Source organism: Tachyglossus aculeatus, chromosome 18 (genome assembly GCF_015852505.1).
Source record: "Tachyglossus aculeatus isolate mTacAcu1 chromosome 18, mTacAcu1.pri, whole genome shotgun sequence".
Classification (NCBI taxonomy): domain Eukaryota; kingdom Metazoa; phylum Chordata; class Mammalia; order Monotremata; family Tachyglossidae; genus Tachyglossus; species Tachyglossus aculeatus.
Genome location: NC_052083.1, coordinates 16295540 through 16314902, shown reverse-complemented (window position 1 = coordinate 16314902; position 19363 = coordinate 16295540). Strand labels below are relative to the sequence as shown.

Genomic DNA, 19363 nt, shown 5'->3' with positions numbered 1-19363 from the left:
GCTCACCTTGTGTTCTCCATTCCACCAGTATAATCCATGCTCCACCTTGACTCATCACCTTATTCTTGTAATTGTAGTATTTATAAGCTTTTCCCAGTCCAACCTGAAAATCTCATGAAACCTCAGAACTTGGAACAATGCTCTGCACATAGTAGGAGGTTAATAGATAGCACTGCTAAGTCTACTACTATTACTACTACTGCTACTACTAATACTGTCTTCGTTGCACCTTTTTTTCTGCTTCTGTCTCACACTTTGTATCCCTGTCTCTGCCTTCCTATTTGTAGTTCTGAATATATGTTTTTGGTTGTTTTTTGTTTTTTGTTTGTTGTTTTTTGTCATATCTCTGTCTGGAAATTCTCTGTTTTTCTGGGTCTCTACCGTTCTACTATTTATCTTTGTCTTTGCCTATCTGCCTCTCTATTACTGTGTCGTTGTCTATCCTCCACTATATCTCTGAGTCTCTGTATCTTTATACGTGTCTTCATGTGCCTCTAAGTCTCTGCCAATAACTACCTTTCTTTGCCTCCTTTCAACTTTGAAATTATTTCCTAGAAAAAATTGTGACTAAAGTGATATCAAATCCAGTTTCTCCCAAGGAATTTATTAAATACAGGAATTAGGTTCCAAGGACAGGAGACCCTATGTGGATATATATAATGTAAGTTTAACATTTTTAAACCAACTCAGATACTTCCAAATGAGTATGTAGATCATGTTTGAAGTGGTATTTCTCCTCTTGAAATCTAAGTTCCTCAAGGGCAAGAATTTTTTAGAGTCTTTAATAAATCCCTTAAACATCTATCACATGACTGCGCAGCCCCATACTGCTCAATAGCTTTCCAGGGCTGTGTAGCCTTGGGCAAGTCACTTGCCTCAGTTTTCTCATTTGTAAAATGGAGAATCAATACCTGTTTTCTTTTCTACTTAGACATTGAGCCCCATGTGGGACAGGCACTATGTCCAACCTGATTATCTTGTATCTAACCAAAACTTAGTCCAGTGCTTGGCACATAGTAAGACCTTAACAAATATCATTATTATTATTATTATTATTGTCCTCATCATTATTATTATCCAGTGGCTGGCTCTCTGACTAAGAGATGAAGGAGTCTCTCCATGGAATTCTGATCAACTGATCTCTTCATGGAGGGGGAAAGCTGGATTGACGAAATCCTGACCTTGATTTACTCATTATACAGACTCTCTCTGCTAAATTCCCTTAGGTCTTGCATTTGCTGCTAAACAATTGGCTAAAGTAATATTCCTATGCATTAGAGAGTAATAGAGAGTAATATTCTCTAATGCATTCCTATGCACTAGAGAAGCAGTGTGGCTTAGTGGTAAGAGCCCGGGCTTTGGGGACAGAGATCATGGGTTCTAATCCTGGCTCCACCACTTGTCAGCAGTGTGACCTTCGACAAGTCACTTAACTTCTTTGGGCCTCAGTTACCTCATCTGTAAAATGGGGATGAAGACTGTGAGCCCCACGTGGGACAACCTGATATCTTGTATCTACCTCAGTGCTTAGAACAGTACTTGGCACATAGTAAGCACTTAACAAATACCAACATTATTATTGCCCCATTTTATCCTCCCCAATTTATCCTTCTTCAGTCTAGATTTCCCTCAACTTTATTTTTCTATTTTTAGTAGTGTGCAAATAAATTACATTTTATTATGCAGTTTCTCCCCCCAGTTATTGAAAATATGTGTAATTATGGAGAATTTGTGAGTGTAGTAAATTCAGCAAAAATTCCACTACCATTTTTCAACGGCCATTAATTTATTTGCTTATTTTTCTATTATTCAGTTTCCAATGACATTATACTTATGGGAAAAAAAATTCCAATACATGTTCAGCCGGAGTAATTTCCAGTTCTACTTTTCTCCACTTCTGATCTGATGCTGTATTGATTTTAACTTTTATGGCTGTATCTTTTAAATCAGATGAATACTTTTTCTGTGTTAATACTACACATTTTTATGTGTTTCTTTGGTTGGTTTATTCCTTTTATTTCTAACAGCCTAGGAGAAATATGTCTGGGAATAAAACCTCCAGTAAGGTGGCAGGAAACTTGTGTGAGAGAAGGGCAGCCTCCATTTGAAGGAGAAAATGGATCTATGTGGACAAGGAAGTGAGATGGGAGGGATACCTGAAGAGAATGGTTAACAGCAGGATACCTAAGCAGATACTGGGTGGGGACCTGAAATTGTGAAACTGAAAGCAAAGAAATCAGAGCAAATGTTTTAAGGGTAGAGGTAAATACAGCCTCAGACAATACTGCATCCCGATGGAAAACTGGGTGTCATTTGCCACAGATAGACCAGCCTGGCACACTGCAATGAAGGAGTGGTTCTCTCTGAGTAGTAGCTTTGCAAGGAATGAGAGACGAGGAGGCAAAAATGAAAAATCACCTCAGATTCTGCAGACATCAGCCTTTGTGTTTGCATGATATGCTTAAAACTGCTGGTCCCACATTGCTCTTTACAGTCAGGATGTACTACTAAGGAAATTTCACCATCAATAGCATCTTCCATTAAAAAATACCAAAAAACCACAAATAAGGATTTAATAAGTACCATTCATTGCTTGATGGATTCCACAGTTGTTATTAATAGGTGGGGTGCGAATAGGAGTTTTTAAATGTCCCTGGACCCTTATCAGCCCCAAAGTCACCCCTGGAATTTAAGCAAGTACTTTTATTTGTGAAACGTGATTATGAGACAAACGTTTGCCAGTGAAACTACTACATGGCCAAGTTGGGGCCCATATTATGTTTTGGCAAAAACTCCTACCTTTCCCATATCCAGTCTCTGGCTCACACTTCTCCCTGGCTTAAACTCCTTCCCACCCCATAGTAAACAGACCACAGTTTTCCCCACATTCAAATCCTTCCTAAAATTCCACCTCTTCCTACAAGATTTCCCTGATAAATTTCCCAGCACCCTAAGCCATATCATCCCTCCATCCAACTTTAGCACTTAATAGTCAATCAGTGATCTTTATTGAGCACTTACTGCATGCAGAGCACTGTACTAAGCACTTTGGAAAGTACCATTACAATACAGTTGTTAGACATGTTCCCAGTCCACAAGAAGATTACAGACTTATGAACTCGTTTGTTTCCTCCTTAACATTCCTGTATACATGACCGCTCAATGTATTTATTTTGACAATTCTAGTGGTAAATATTTTCACATTTGTTTCCCCTCTTTAGAGTGTAGGCTTCTTGTTGGCAGAAACTCATGGCACCAAGTAGACACTCAATACATTCTGCTACTTCTACCATCACCACTATTTACTATCACCACTACTACTAGAACTATTAATAATAATAATAATAATGACATTTATTGAGTGCTTACTATGTGCAAAGCACTGTTCTAAGTGCTGGGGAGGTTACAAGGTGATCACGTCCCACGGGGGGCTCGCAGTCTTAATCCCCATTTTACAGATGAGGTAACTGAGGCCCAGAGAAGTTAAGTGACTTGCCCAAAGTCACACAGCTGACAACTGGCAGAGCCGGGATTTGAACCCATGACCTCTGACTCCAAAGCCCGTGCTCTTTTCACTGAGCCACACTGCTTCTCTATTACTTCAGATTTAGAAATTGACACAAATTTTCCTAACTGGGTTTAAACATCAGACCTATCTATCCCAAAGGAAAGATGAAAAATGGAAAATTATTACTTTTTTTCTGAAAAATGGAAGAAAATATAGGAGAATTTGAGCATTTTTGGCCTTAATTTCCCAAATCATTATCAATCAATCAATCAATGGTATTTACTGAGCACCTATGGTGTGCAGACCATTGTACTAAGTTCTTGGGAAATTACAATTCAACAGAGTTGGTAGACGTGTTCCCTGCCCACAGTAAGCTTACAGTCTAGAGTGGGAGACAGACATAAATTTAAATAAATAATTTATAATCTATAATTTACACATATCTACATAAGTGCTGAGGGGCTGAGAGTGAGGTGAATATCACATGCCCTAAGGTCACAGATCCAAGTGCATAGAAGAGAGGTGTTGCCGACTTGTACTTCCCAAGAGCTTAGTATAGTGCTCTGCACACAGTAAGCGCCTAATAAACACAATTGACTGAATGAATGAAGAGGAAGGGAGAGGCAGCCATGGAAAAGAGGGTTTAATCAGGGAAGGCCTCTTGGATGAGGTGTGTCTGGAAAGGCATGTTTGACTTCCAACACCTGCCAGCATTGATATAGAATTTTTTGCATCTTTTCCCATTCAGAAAAATTGACATGTACTGATCAGATTTTAATTCTTGAAATTTCATCTCTGTGCTTCATTGCATGGAGTCTAAAATTAACATAAATTACTTTCAGATTGTATTTGCTATTACTCTTAAATGATTTCTTAAAAAGGAAAAATAGTATTTATGTTGGCAAAATCATTTGCCTAACCACATTCTCCACAAAAGATCCCGACTAATTTAGCTCTGAATACAAAAATTCATGAACTTCCAGAGCCTTTTTAATCAGGTTCCATATATAAAAATACAACCCGCAGAGATGAAATATTCTATTGAAGTGGGTGGGAGGAACTTAATACAACATCTGTGTCTTTGCTGATTTGACTAGAGAACAGGTTCTACCCAGGATGGGTCGAAATTAGAAGACATGCTTTTGTGTGAATGAAAACAGCTTTTATTTCATTTTCTTTAACCTTGCTATTTATCAGCCTAAAACTCTCTGTGATATTTTTAGGTATTAAAAAGACCAAATAATGATCATTAGGATGCAACATTGTACCTAACTCCTGCATAAATGAAGACCCAGAAGATGATATTTGGAGCAAATAGAACAAATCTTAGAAAATTCCACAATGATTGGCTGTTATTCCCATTTAGTGATCCTCAGAAAACTGTGTATAGTAAAGGCAAGCAAAGTGCACAAAAGTGGTGGCCAAAATTAGACAGGTGAACATAAGTAAGTGTAAGCTCCTTGAAGATAGAGGTCATATCTCCAACTCCATTATATTGTTCTCTCCCAAGCACTTAGTACAATGCTCTGCAAACAAGCTCAATAAATACCACTGATTGATTGAGTAAATAGCGCTGTTTATCTTCAATCAAATGTTCACTGGCTGTGTAAAAGATGCTTTGTTCTAAATGCTTTTCAGTCTCAAGTTGAAGAGATGTTTCTGCACCTGTATGACTGGTAGTATATCTACTCCATTAAAACAACTCTAAAATTATTCATAATGGAAGTATTAGAAGAAGATGATACTGATGGTAATATTTTCTACAGAGTGTGCTTGAGTGTGACTACTAAGTCCAGTATGTAAGGTATTATTCATTTCACATTTTTATGGTATTTACTATTATTAATAATAATAATAATAATAATGATAATAATGGTATTTTGTAAGCACTTGCTATCTGCCAAGCACTGTTCTAAGCACTGGGATAGATACAAGGTATCATGTTGTCTCACGTGGAGCTCACAGTCTTAATCCCCATTTGACAGATGATGGAACTGAGGCACAGAGAAGTTAAGTGGCTTGCCCAAAGTCATGCAGCTGATAAGTGGCAGAGCCAGGATTAGAACCCACAAACTCTGACTCCCAAGCCCATGCTCTTTCCACTAAGCTATGCTGTTAAGTGCTTACTATACATCAAACACTGTTCTAAGCTCTGAGGCATGCACATGTTAATCAGGTTGGGCAGAGTTCCTGTCCTGCATAGGGCTCACAGTCTTCACCCCCATTTTACATATGAGGGAACTGAAGCCCAGAGAAGTTAAGTGACTTGCCCAAGGTCACACAGCAGAAAAGTGGCAGAGCCAAGATTAGAACACAGATCCTTCTGACTCCCGGGCCTATCCATTAAGCCTCCCACCAGCACCTCCTCAGCAGACTAGCTCCATAAAACAAGTGGGGCCACTAGTCACTTGCCTTCCCAGGGCTACTTCTGAGGGTCCTCCCTCGAAGAAGTGTTTTCCAAGGTGAAGCTTTTATTTTCTAAATTGTTTACAATTTATTCCCTTTTCTCTACATATCTGTAGTAGTGGTATTTACAGAGCACCTACTCAGTACATTGCACTCTCTTAGCTGTTAGCTGAGTGGGACAGAGACTGTGTTTATACTGTTTAAATGGGTGTATCTACCCTAGCACTCAGTACAGGGCTCAGAACATGGTAAGCTCTTTATACTGTAATCAATCAAGTGCAGTCAGTTCTTTGAAAATGCATGTTTTCACTATGCACTTTGGGGAATCATGAAAGGAAAAGCACATCTGCTTGGATAGAAGTTGATGCAATATCAGAAGAAACGGTTGTGCATGTGTGTGAATATGCTGTAACATGGGTTTTCCTGAATGGGGATTTTGGCAGGAAATGTGTTGTAGGGAAACTGATGGTAGTCCTTGGAAATGTTACAAGATGATACCAAGCAAACGTTTTTCATCTTTTTCCACTGTTCAATACCATCTATTAGTCCTGCAGAATTAAAAAAACTGTGGTAGTGAAAGGCATACATAGAACTTGTGACTGGTATTTTTCAACATTGTTTTCAGCCCAGAGGTAATCAGAATTATTCTTCTTTTCATTGTGTTTCTTGTGCTTTTTGAAGTGATTTGTTCCAGGTTTATGCTTTACCTAAAGGCAACAGATTCTCCTAAAGTCACAATTCCATGGATTGAGTCTATTCAACCTTTACTGTCCCATTCTATCAGTGTACATTTCTCTCAAGTGTAGAGCTTCTGCCATGGACTTAAATCTCCCTGGCAGTCATAATGGAGCTCTTGCATGGCTTAAAGGATAGAGAGCACAGGGCTGGGAGTCAGGAAACCTGGGTCCTAATCCAACTCCATCACTTGCCTACTGTGTGACATTTGACAAGTCACTGAACTTCTCTGTGCCTCAGTTTCTCCATCTGCAAAATGAGAATTCAATACCTGTTTTCCCTTCCCTTTAGATTATGAGCCCCAAGTGGGACAGGTAATGTGTCTGATCTGATTGTATTGTTGTATATATATACGTGCACATTTGTGGGTGTGCATATATATGTATACACATACATGTATATGTATATACATGTATATTAATATATTTATAATATAGAGGTAGCCCAGCATTTAGCACAGTTTGGTATTTAGTAAGCAAATTCCATAATTTATTTTATTTTTTTTAATTGTAAGCTCATTGTGGGTAAGGAATGTGTCGACCAACTCTGTTATACTGTACTCTCCCCAAGCGCTTAGTACAGTACTCTGCACACAATAAGTTCTCAATAAATACAATTAATTGATTGGTTGTTTGGAAGGATTCCCATTTTCACTCTGACTGGGTCATTTCATCAAGACTTTAACTTGTCCAGGTCAGACTGAGGGAGAATTTTTACTTACACAGGATAAGAATCCTCCCTAATCTCACTTCTGCAAGTGAAACAAAAAACTATTTCCTTGCCAAGATGAATCAGTATGGAGAATTTATTTGAACCTACAAGTTCTAGCTTATATTTAAAATGTTGTTTCATATTGTGTTGCAGTGGTATGTTAAGAATTACCCAAGAGAAAGCCACAAATGTAGATTGTCCAACAGCAGTCGTGGGAAATTTGCTTTCCTGAGCTACCTACTCCTTAAATAATAATGACTTAGAAACCTTTTAATGTTTCAGTGAAGATACTGATCATTCAATTATAGACAATTTAGCTACAAGGAAGAGTTTTCATATTAATTATAAATTCAGATTAATACCCGAAATGGCAAAGGATAGGGTACAATGCACAAGGTAACATTGATTGCAGTGAGTTTCCTGTTCTTTCTTTTTCAGTGACTAGGATTGAGTTTCTAAAAATTGATGATCCAAATGGTAAAAATGCAAATTCTCTGGACCTAATGAACCCAATTTTCCTACTTCCTCAGTATATTCTCTAGAAGTCACTTTGGCATTTTGGAGGGCAATGGGCTCTTTCAGCTAACACCGGAGGATCACTTACTACACTACTGTGGGTCTGCTGACCCATGGTTCTAGGTTGCACTGTCTCAAAATGCCCAGGGTTAATCTCAGGAGGGCCTGGTGAGAGAGTGTGGATGTCTCAGCCTCAAGCCTCACAACTACGCTCTGCTGTAGATGAAATGCCTCATTCCTTAAACAATTGTCCCTGGCAAGTGGGTATCTAGGATACTGGTTGTTAGGTCACTTATGAGGCAAACATATTTAGGCAATACTGCTTGCTCCATGTGAAGAAAGTGCTAGATAATGTGCATTAAACACTACCTGCCTCTTTAAATTCACTCAATAGCATTTATTGAGACCTTACTGGGTGCAGATAACTTTACTAAGTCTTTGGGAGATTACAATATATATGTAAGACACAATCCTTACTCTCAAAGAGTTTACAGTCTAGCAGCAGAGACAAACAAAAAATAAATATAAGCGCTTACTATGTGCAAGGCACTGTTCTAAGCGCTGGCACTGTTAGTAATAGTAGTAGTATTAGAATGCAACTCCTGGGCTACACCTGTTCTGGAAAAGTGATTCATTGAGGCTCTTGTGAGGAATTAGAAGTGGAATCAGCTGTGGCTTTTTCCACATTACAAGTAATTGTCCTCCCCTCCAAGCTCCCCAAGGCCTGCCACAGATAAAACCAGCTCTTCTACTAAGCTCTGGGTCATGGAATTTGCCAGACTTTTCAAGGTCAAAGAGGAGGGCTGGCTGGTTAAAGTTGTGCCAGACTTGAAGTTAATTAGGCAGTTTGTCAGAGGTAGAAAGAGACTAACTCCCATACTACTCCCCCATTTTTTTACCAGTCAGCTGTTGGTGTGTCCACTTCTCCCAACCCTAAGGGTCCCAAAATTTTTTAAGTAAGCCCGTAGGCAAGATAACTGTCCCATCCTGCTCTAGCTAGAGAGCTACATGAATTTGGACTGGTCTAGACTTTGGAGACAAACAAAGGTAAGATGCTTGGAGGGCAGAAATTATGTCTATCAACTCTGTTGTATTCTCCCAAGATCTCAGTACCAATGTTTGCACACAGTAACTGCTCAATAAATACCATTGATTGGATGAATTCAGGCTGGGAGGAAGTGTTTATACTTCTTCCATTTAGGGCTCTCAATGACTGAAGAGCGACTAGAGCAGTAGGACCCTAATGTCACTTGCTAAATCAGCTATCTCCTTGGTTGTCTGGGCTACACTCATCACCCAGTGAGCCACAGGCATTCTGTGATTGTGGGGGCCCCCCTCCCTCCCTGAAAAAGAGCTCAGAGTCTCCTTTAGTCTCCTTTAGTATCTAAGCTTCTTGAGGTCAGGAACTAAATGCTAATCGCTCTCAGGTTGCTTGTTACTAAGTTCTACATACAATAGCATCCAATAACTATTATCAGGCAATGGTATTTCTTGAGCAGCTGCTCTTGACAGCATGACTTAGTGGACAGAGCCCAAACCTGAGGTCATCGGTTCAAATCCAGGATCCACCAGTTGTGTGCTGTGTAACCTTGGGCAAGTCCCTTCACTTTTCTGTGCCTCAGTTACCTCATCAGCAGAATGGGGATTGAGTCTGTGAGCCCCATATGGGACAGAGACTATGTCATCCTGATTTGCCTGTATCAACCCCAGTGCTTAATACAGCACCTGGCACACAGTAAGCACTTATCAAACACCACCATCATTATTGTTTTTATGAGGCAGAGCACTGTACTTTGCACTTGGGAGAGTATAATACATAGAGCTAGTGGACATATTCCCTGCCTTCCAGGAGCATACAAAATAGTGGGGAGACAGACATAAAAATAATTTAAATGGGATGTAGTAGTGTCCAAGGAAATATTATATCAGTGCTGCTGGGGTCAGTGTCAAAGTGCTCAGGGAATAAAGGCCCAAGTGCATAGGTGATGTGGGAGTGAGAACTGGGGGCTGGGGGTGTTGGGGGGGAAGATAAGAGGTTAGTCAAGAAAAGACTCCTTTGATGACATATAATTGTAGTAGGGCTCTTAAATGGAGAGAGTGGTGGTGTGGATATGAAGTGGGAGGGAATTCCAGGCTGGAGGGAGGTTGTGAGCAGAGGGTCAAGTGTGAGAGGAAGGAGATCAAGATATAGTGAATACATTGGGGTTAGAAGCATGAAGCATGTGGGTTGTAGTAGGAGAGGAACGATGTTAGTTGGGAGGTGGAAAGCTGATTTGAGTGCCTTAAAACTCTTGGTAAAAAATTTTAGTTTGGAGAGTTGAATGGGCAATCAGTGGGATTTTCTGAGGCATGTGGAGATGTGAGTAGATGATGCGAGATGTAGATGTAAGAGGCAGGGCAGTCAGCTTGATTGATTCGGGTCTGAGTGATGGTCCATTTCAGAGAGGGCTATGTCTGAGCTGGGGCCAGTCTGCTCAGAGCCAAAAGTTTTCCACTGAAGCAGGATTCTAGCTGATGCATAGGGAATAATTTGACTCAATGGGTAACAAAAAAAATGACTCTTTTGTGAAACCACTGTGGTCAAGCAGGAAAAAGACTTGTCAGCAGTAGATTGCAAGCTTCTTGAGGGCAGGGATCGTGCCTGCCAACTCTGTTTTATTATACTCCCCTATGCATTTAGAACAGTACTCTGCACACAGTAAGCACTCAATAAATACCACTGATTTATTCATCAGTATTTATTGAGCGCTTACTGTGTGCAGAGCACTGTACTAAGTGCTTATTCAAAGCTAAAGCATAAACCTTACTGATATTTTCTCTCATAACTTTTCCATTTATCAGAGGAAACCTGGATAAGTTGTCCTGAAAAACTTGAGCTGTTCTATTGTTTTGCTAAGCATAGGGCTGTTCTGCATGGGTGTGCAGTTTAGGTAGGTTAGGACAGTCCAGTGGTGGCACCAGATCTCATTTGCATCTGTTTGAGATTCCTTTCCAGAAGCTTCTCTGGCAAACCATTGTCAGCCTCGTTCACTAGAAGAAAGCGGGCAGGGCATCGGGAGAGAAGATGTTCTCTTCTGTGTATGGGTTTTTTTGTTTGTTTTTTTGTTGTTGTTGTTGGTATTTGTTAAGCACTTACTATGTGCCAAGCACTGTTCTAAGCATGGTAGATGAAAGGTAATCAGGTTGTTCCATGTGGGGCTCACAGTCTTCACCCCCATTTTACAGATGAGGTAACTGAGGCACAGAGAAGTAAAATCACTTGCCCAAGGTCACACAGCAGCCAAGTGGCAGAGGTGGGATTAGAACCCAGGTCCTTCTGACTCTCTTTCATGCTCAAATATCATTGATCACACTGGGCACTATTACAGTCAATGGAGGCTCTGATTTTCCCAGTGCCCTTTCCAGCTGGGTATGTGTTGCGGGGGAGCCTATCAAAGAGCTTTGGATTTGGGCTGTGTCCAGCTTCCCCATAGAGGAGCCGAAAGCAGCTCAGGACTATTGCTGGGAGGTGGGTGGTGATTTAAAGGACCCTGTGATGAAGTAACACTAGCTAAGATAGAGGCTAATCCAACACTGGTTGAAAAGGAATGTTCTGGAAGAATAACCTGACTGGCTGGATTCCATTACAGGTCTCCCCGTGTGAGAAGTGCCGCTGCGAATCCAACGGTGAAGTTCTGTGTACGGTGTCTGCCTGTCCTCAGACCGAATGTGTGGATCCAGTATATGAGCCTGATCAGTGCTGCCCCATCTGCAAAAATGGTAGGTTCAGACCCTCGAGATGACTACTTCATGGAGTCATGTTGGCAAATTTATTTCTCTCTCTCTCTCTCTCTCTCATACACATACTGTTTTCTAATGAAGGAAAAAGACGTTTAGGTCAGTGGTGATACTAAGCTTAATCCCTCTATTTTAGTGGTGTTTCCATTTTCTGGATTTTTGTCAGGTCATGAAAACTGTGATTTGAATGGGTTAAAAACCATGTTGGAGCAGATCAGGGCCTCAAGGTCTCCTCTGCTCTTCCCTCAGTAGCGTAGAGGAAAGTAAAATGACTGCCAGAAATCTGTGGCATCTGTTGGGGGGAGAAACCATAGACACACACACACACACCCCCCATCCCACCCACAGGTCATAGTTTACCCACCCCAACTCTCGGCTAGCTTTTAAGTAGTGATTTCTCTGGGCCATTTTTTATAGTATTTAAGTGCTTTCTAAATGCCAGGCACTGTACTAAGTGCTGGGGTAGATACAGACTGATCGGATTGAACTCAGTCCCTGTCCCATGCGGAGCTCATGATCTTAATCTCCATTTTCCAGATGAAGAAACTGAGGCACAAAGAAATTAATTGACTTGCCCGAGGTCACGCAGCAGACAAGTGGCAGAGCCGGGGATTAGAACCCAGGTCCTCTGACTCCCAGACCCAGGCTCTAGCCAATTGGCCACCCTGCTTCTCAGGGCTACTAAGGCTTTCATCACCAAATGAAGAAGGAGGACCTGCTTTAGGAACTAGGGGAGGCTTTCCTATGGCAGGCCTCTGTCCTGTCCCAATTTTCTCTCCATCACCCCTCTCAGCAACCCAGTTCCTTCTCAGAACAATGCTCTGTGCTTAGAACAGTGGTTGGCACATAGTAAGCATTTAACAAATGCCATAATTATTATTAATCATTATTCAAACAAGCCCTTCACACTCATATGATCAATCCCATGTCAGAAATTGCCACTGCTCCTCATCTACATGTTTTGTTGTCTGTCTCCCCCTTCTAGACTGTGAGCCCATTGTTGGGTAGGGACTGTCTCTGTTGCCAAATTGTACTTTTCAAGTGCTTAGTACAGTGCTCTGCATTCAGTAAGCGCTCAATAAATATGATTGAATGAATGAATCTACTTGAGTGCACCTTCTACCCTGAGTCCCTAGCTAGGTTCCTGTACTTGATCAATGTGAGAAGTTTTCATTACTAGCTTAATATTCCTTTCAAGACACTCTTCAAATCCTTTTTAGTCTGCCTGATTTCCTGTTTGCCCACAGCTTGCCGCTTTTTTATGGGTTTTCCTCTTCTCCTTATTGCTGAGTGTTCCGTTTTGTAAAGGAAGCCTTTTTCCCTTGTGCCAGTTAGCCAAGCAAGGTTCAATTTAGTAGGCTATTTTGTGGTTTGGTGGTACACATTTTACCTGGGCCTCCAAAATGGTGTATTTTACCAGCTTGCAACCTTCTAGGTCACTCCTTTTTAAGAGTTTTTGTAAGTGATCTAAGCATTTCAACCTTCAAGTCTAGCAAAGATTTTAGTCTTCTAATTGGTCCAAAAGCTTAGACTTCTAGTTTTAATGGGATGGAAGTAGTGGCTGCAAATCTAATTTTATTTTCCTGGTTCAATTTTGCAAGGTCAATTAAATAACTCTATGGTGAGAAATTTGAATTTCCACCAAGACTAAAAATGTGTGGATCGGACTCCCCAAATTGAGCAAAAAAATTTTTTCCTATCTTTATATTATTGTGTACGTAAAATTTGTAGAAGATGCAACAAGCACATTAGTTGATCTTGATTTTTCATTACTTAAATGAATCTGATTTGTAATATAGCAATATTTTTTGAACTGGTATTGCTCAGAAAAGAAGGCTTTTCTCCCAGTGAGATAAATTAGATGACAGATTAAAGACCTCTACTAGAACAGTGCTTGGCACATAGTAAGTGCTTAACAAGTGCCATCATTATTATTATTATTGTCTTATTATAAAGGAATTGCATGATATTGTAAATCAAAACTTCTGTAAAGTAAGAATACTTACTGCAGAGAGCTGACCAACTTGAGATTTCAACTCATGAGGTGAAGAAACTTTCAAATGATTAGCACTGATGCCATTCTTTTTGACTAGTTGGAAATACTCTGATTTCATAGGAGTTTGCATTTGTATGTGGTGCATGTGTGACTAAATAAAATAAGAAGTAAAAACTAATGGGAAGGTAGTATGTAAGAGTTACTCAAAGGCATTGTGCTTATGGTAATATGGTATGTAATAAGCAAGGACAATTTTTTCTAAAAATAACAGTCTGTTCTGATAGTGCTGCTCATCAATTCTGAAGGGCCACTGCTGATGGACCTTTATAAAATTCTTGTTTTTAGTGTTATTTGTTAAGCTCTTATTATGTGCCAGACACTGTACTAAGCACTGGGATAGATACAAAATAATCAGGTTGGACACAATCCATGTCCCACATGGAGCGCACAGTTTAGTGCTTGTCTCTTGTCTTACTGCCACTTGTCTGCTGTGTGACCTTGGGCAAGACACTTCACTTCTCTGTGTCTCATCTGTAAAATGGGGATTAAGAAGCCTGGGACAACCTGATTAGTTTGTATCTACCCAGTGAGTAGAACAGTGCTTAGCACATAGTAAGCACTTAAAAATACCATTATTATAATAGTTATTATTATTATTATTACATCCTCCAACATGACGGCATAGAACAAGTTGAACAGGTTTGAGCCACCTATACATTCCTACATTACTTCACTGGCAAAAGAGAATGATTCAGAAAGGGCATTCTTAGCTCTGACCTGGTCAGACCTATGGTCAGGAAGCAGTTTCAGAATCCCGATGAACCTTTCAGGACAGCCAAATCTGCTTAATAGTTTTCAGAGACTTGATCTGCTGATTAAATCAAATGTTTTAAGGCCTCTGAAAACTGCATAGGGGTCCTGGGGCTGTTCCCTGACCTTCTGAAAAAAGGAATATGACACCCAAGGGTCAGGAAACAAGCTACACTGGTCAAACCCTTCTCTAACTTATGAGCTTAGTTGAGGTTATCACTTTTTTTTTTCCAAAGTATGGGGCCCAATAAGGGCTAGAAATATGACTAAAGGAATGGAAAATGGATACTCTGAGGGGAGATGAAAGGGATTGAAATAGTTTGGGCTGAAGGAGAAAGGCTAAGGGATGATTTAATATTTTTTTTCTAATATTTGAAGGAATTTTATGGTGATGATTAGGGCAAGTTCTCCATGTTCACTAATTGTGGTATATGTTAAGGGTTAATTATGTGCCAAGCTCTGTACTAAGCACTGGTCTAGATGCAAGATAATCAAGCCCTTACATGGGCTTACAGTCCAAGAAGGAGGGAGAACATATTGAATCCCCATTTTACAGATGCAGGAACTAAGGCACAGAGAAGTTAAGTGATTTGTCCAATGTCACGCATCAGGCAAGCGGTGGAGCCAGGATTAGAACCCAGGTCCTCTGACTCCCAGGCCCATGCTTTTTCTACTAGGCCATGCAGCTTCTCCAAAGATCAAGCCTGGGGAAATGGACTAAAAGCAAAGCAGGAAAAATCATAGTTAGAAACAAGGAAGGGCACTTCTTGGTATAAGCAATAAATCCCTCGGACTAGCAACCAAAGTGATTGTTTTGGTTCTCCATCCACGGCAGTCTTTAGGGAGAAAATAGAAGTCCTTCTGCCCTGAGAGGGCAAGTCCTTCATCTTCCTGGAGGCAGGGGGCTGGACCAGATGGTCTCACAAAGTCCTCTTCAGCTGTAGAATTCTATGACTCCCTGGATTCCAGTGTGGGTCTAAAGAGATTTTTTTTTTAATTTGAGTAGCTCATCCATTTAGCTAGATTAATAAATATTTCAAAAGGCCTTTATTCAGAAAGGCCAACCAGAATATTAAACAGCAAATTTGATTTTGTCATATTTTTAAAATGGCCAATCCAAGGTTCAGACCTGTCAAAACAAAATCAACACAGATACCAGTGTTCTTAGGTTTCCTGGAGACATATGTCACAGGCACAACATTGCTTTAATCTTTCTGTAGTTTGTCAGACGTGTTGCATAAGGCCTCGAGGAATGTTTATGTGGTGTTCTTAAATGTAAGGTTCACTTGACCCACAGATTTTTCTAGCATAGACGAGTTTTCCGTTTTGACTAAGCTTTAATGAATGATTTACAATGCTCAAAAATCCCTAACAAGAAAAAAAAGTATGTTTCAAGAAGAAATACACTATAAAAAATGAATAGACAATTAGAAGAAACGCAAAATGGTGACCGTATGAGAAACTACTTTTCAAATATGGATGAAGAAATTGTACTAGCGTGAAAGAGTCCTAGGGGATTCTACAAGTGACCTTATAGGGTTATCCCTCTGCTCTTTATTAAATTCTACTGATTTGCCTTTTTGGCTTTCATTGGACCATCACCCATCGGAAGGAAGAATTTAGTTCTACACATCTGTAATTTATTACTTATCTGTAATTTATTTATATTAAAGTCTGTCTCCCCCTCTAGACTGTGAGCTCACTGGGGGCAGGGAATGTGTCTATTGTTATACAATACTCTCCCGAGTACTTAGTACAGTGCTTTACAAACAGTAAGTGCTAGATAAATATAATTGAATGAATGAAAGTTCAGTTGCTATTTTCCAAGCCTATTGGTTATGTGGAATCACAGAGGCTAAAAATTTGATAGCAAAAGTGCCATGAATGTAATTACATTATCGCAAATGAAATTAAACTTAATATATTCACTTTGTTGGCTCGTATGGATTGACCACTCCAGGTTTTCCTTTCTGATAAGATGGAAGCCTGTGGAGGTAGTTTTCCTTGAACAAACAATTGGGAAGCATCAACTTTCAGGGGTGCAGGTTTTCTCAAGTGATGGATGAACTTCAAAGCTTCAGAAGTTCAGTTTCAGTTAAGGTCCCATAGGCGAGAGGCATTTATATGAATGTAGGAGAATTAATTGAGGCTCCAGGACCTATCTGCATTAGGAGACAAAATAGCTCCATTGTGCCCATCTGTGCAAAAACTTAATTTGGGAGCATTAATAAACCAAGATGTTAACCGTGGGAGATGTGCTGCAGAAAGTGACCTTGTCAGCCTCAAGGAGGAAAGATCCTGTCGTTCTGTGTGTGCCACCAGGGACTATTAGAATTAATATTGCAGTTTACCAATGGTCCCTCTCTGCGCCAGAACCTCTGCAGCCATTCAAAGTGTGAAAAGGGGAGTCTTCCCGCAGGATTTGGAGCCGAGAGTCATGGAGTCTAATTCCTGTTAGCTGCTCGGGCAAGGCACCTCAGCCTCCTGAAACTCAGTTTCCTGCTCTGGACTTGGAAGTCATCCCTAGTGAAGGGGTTGGCAAGAGTAAGACACCTGGCAGTGCGGTGGTGCCAAACACTTAATAGAAGGGACCGTTTGCAAATACCCGTGGGCGGGGCAGGGGGAGGGGTGTGTGTGTGTGTGTATGTGTGCATGCAGTCCTCAGGAACAACAGAGACCTGCCATAAAGTTCTAAACACAGAAGCAGAGCCCAATGCCTCAACAAAGAGGGTAAAAGAAGGATTTAGGCAATGATCATTCCATTCTAAAAGCATTTTAAAGGAGTTGTCGGGTTATTTACTGGTGGCTTACTGGAATCAGGAGGGTTCTCCCATCCTCTGAGCTGTTACTGAATTCATGATTAGGACTGCTTGAAAGCTCCAGAAAGCTGTTTGGCCATCTCGGGTCCTAAGGAATTCTCCAAGGCCTTGTTTGTCCATTTAATAGGCCTCAACACCCTCCTTTATAGTGGGAGGAATTTCAGGCCCATACCATGCCGCTTCCTGTTGTTGCCCTGTGTGGGAATGGAAAGAAAAGGTGCATAAATTAGGATGGTAAGGTGTATAAATTAGGTTTGTCTCCAAAAACCATAGGCCGGATGATATGGAGAATAACAAGGAGATTTGACGGAGCCTTGGCTGGAGCTAAAACAAGTTCTATTGGGTCCAACTAATTGACCATTCAATCAATAGTAATTATTGAGAGCTAACTATGTGCAGAGCACTGTACTAAGCACCTGGGAGAATTAGAAGGCACATTCCCTGACCATAATGAGCTTGCAGTCTAGAGGGATACTAATGAGATCTTCTTTGGCATTTCATTCATTTGATCGTGTTTATTGAGCACTTACTGTGCGCTAAACACAGTACTAAGCACATGGGAGAGTACAACACAACAATAAGCCCCGAAGAGGGGTTACCCTCCCTGCCACAACTGGAAATCAAGGCTGGAAAAGGGAGAAGAGAGGCCCAGCGAAGGACGAGAACCCAGGAGCCATGGCTAGAGAGAGTGCTTGGATCCCTCACTTTTGCCAAGTCACCTCGAGAGACCAGCAAGGTGAAGGAAGTGTCAGGGCAGGGTACTCCGAGCTCTATATGTGGGAGTTGGGGCCAGAATAGGTACACAAGGCTCTGAGCTGCTAACTATTTTCATCCCTGATCACTAGACCCTGCTGCTTACTCTATGCAGAACACTCTTTCATTCATTCGTTCATTCATTCAATTGAATTTATTGAGCACTTGCTGTGTGCAGAGCACTGTTCTAAGCGCTTGGGAAGTACAAGTCGGCAACATATAGAGACGGTCCCTACTCAACAACGGGCTCACAGTTTGGAAGGGGCAGACGCACTTAGCACTGTTCTAAGCACTTAAGCAGTGCACCTAGCTATTCACCACCCTAAACAGTCATCCCCTTTGCCTTTATGACAGAGCTGGCTCTGGTCATTTTGTCAGTGTCTTAGCATGCCACATTTAGTTGTTCTCAAATGGGGGCAGAAGTGGCAAGCTTTTTTCAAACTGAGACTCTGCTTTAGATTATGATTCAGATATGCAGTAAGGTGAAAAACAAGAAAAAAAAATCCTGGGGCATCAAGATTCAGAAAATTTGTAGTTCTGATTCTGTATCCTGACTGTGAGACCTGGATTAAACATAGGCCCCTTATTTGAGCAGTTCCATTAATACCATCTACACACTGAATGTCACGGGGTAAGACAGGTTTACTAAGAAGGAAGAGCCTGGCATGCACTTAAGCCCGCTGGATTGTGCTGGTGTGAATCACACAGCCAGAGGATGAGAACAAGATACCTTGAAAGTTACTCTATGGTTGTCTGTACTGATTTAACTGTAAGCCCAGGAGACAGATGAAACACTTTAAAGACACAGTGAAGCAAAACTTCAAGAATTATGGAATGGCAATGGATAATGAGGAAACTGCAGGAGAAGAGAGATTAGCCTGGCACGCTGCAGTCATAAATGGGGCAACTATTTTGGCTCAGAGATTTCAGGAAGATAGTAACACCATGAAGGAAAAATGAAACAACATCAGATGCTGTGAGTAAAAACACACCAATTCAGCAAGGGACAATTTTTACAGGCATGTGATGCTCAAGGGACTGTTAGACATATATGTATCTTCTCAGTGGGTCAGTTTTGCTTCCTGGTAGCTCTCAGCCTTACACCCATGGACTAATAAAAATCTCATCAGCAGCAGTGTCATCTCTGAACCTGAAAGGTCACTGAATATGACACTGGGACAAATGAAATATTAAAGTGCCATTATAACTATTCATTGTAAAGCTTGAGTTTAATAAAGCAGGGGATTTTTTTTTCCTCAAATTCACTCTGCCTCAGTCTTCTCAGGTTACAGGTCCTTTTCTTGTTGTTGTTGTTTTTTACAAAAAGCCCAG

The 19363-nt window shown here is 40.7% G+C and overlaps 1 protein-coding gene across 2 annotated transcripts in view; it reads left to right on the top strand.

Moving 5' to 3' along the window:
- The window catches only part of VWC2 (von Willebrand factor C domain containing 2), a 103440-nt gene that overhangs the window by 30437 nt on the left and 53640 nt on the right, over positions 1-19363 (top strand). For both annotated transcript variants that reach the window (XM_038760345.1, XM_038760344.1), the window contains one exon: positions 11506-11635. In XM_038760345.1, the coding sequence (XP_038616273.1) occupies positions 11506-11635 (130 nt within the window). The remainder of the gene's footprint in view (positions 1-11505; positions 11636-19363) is intronic.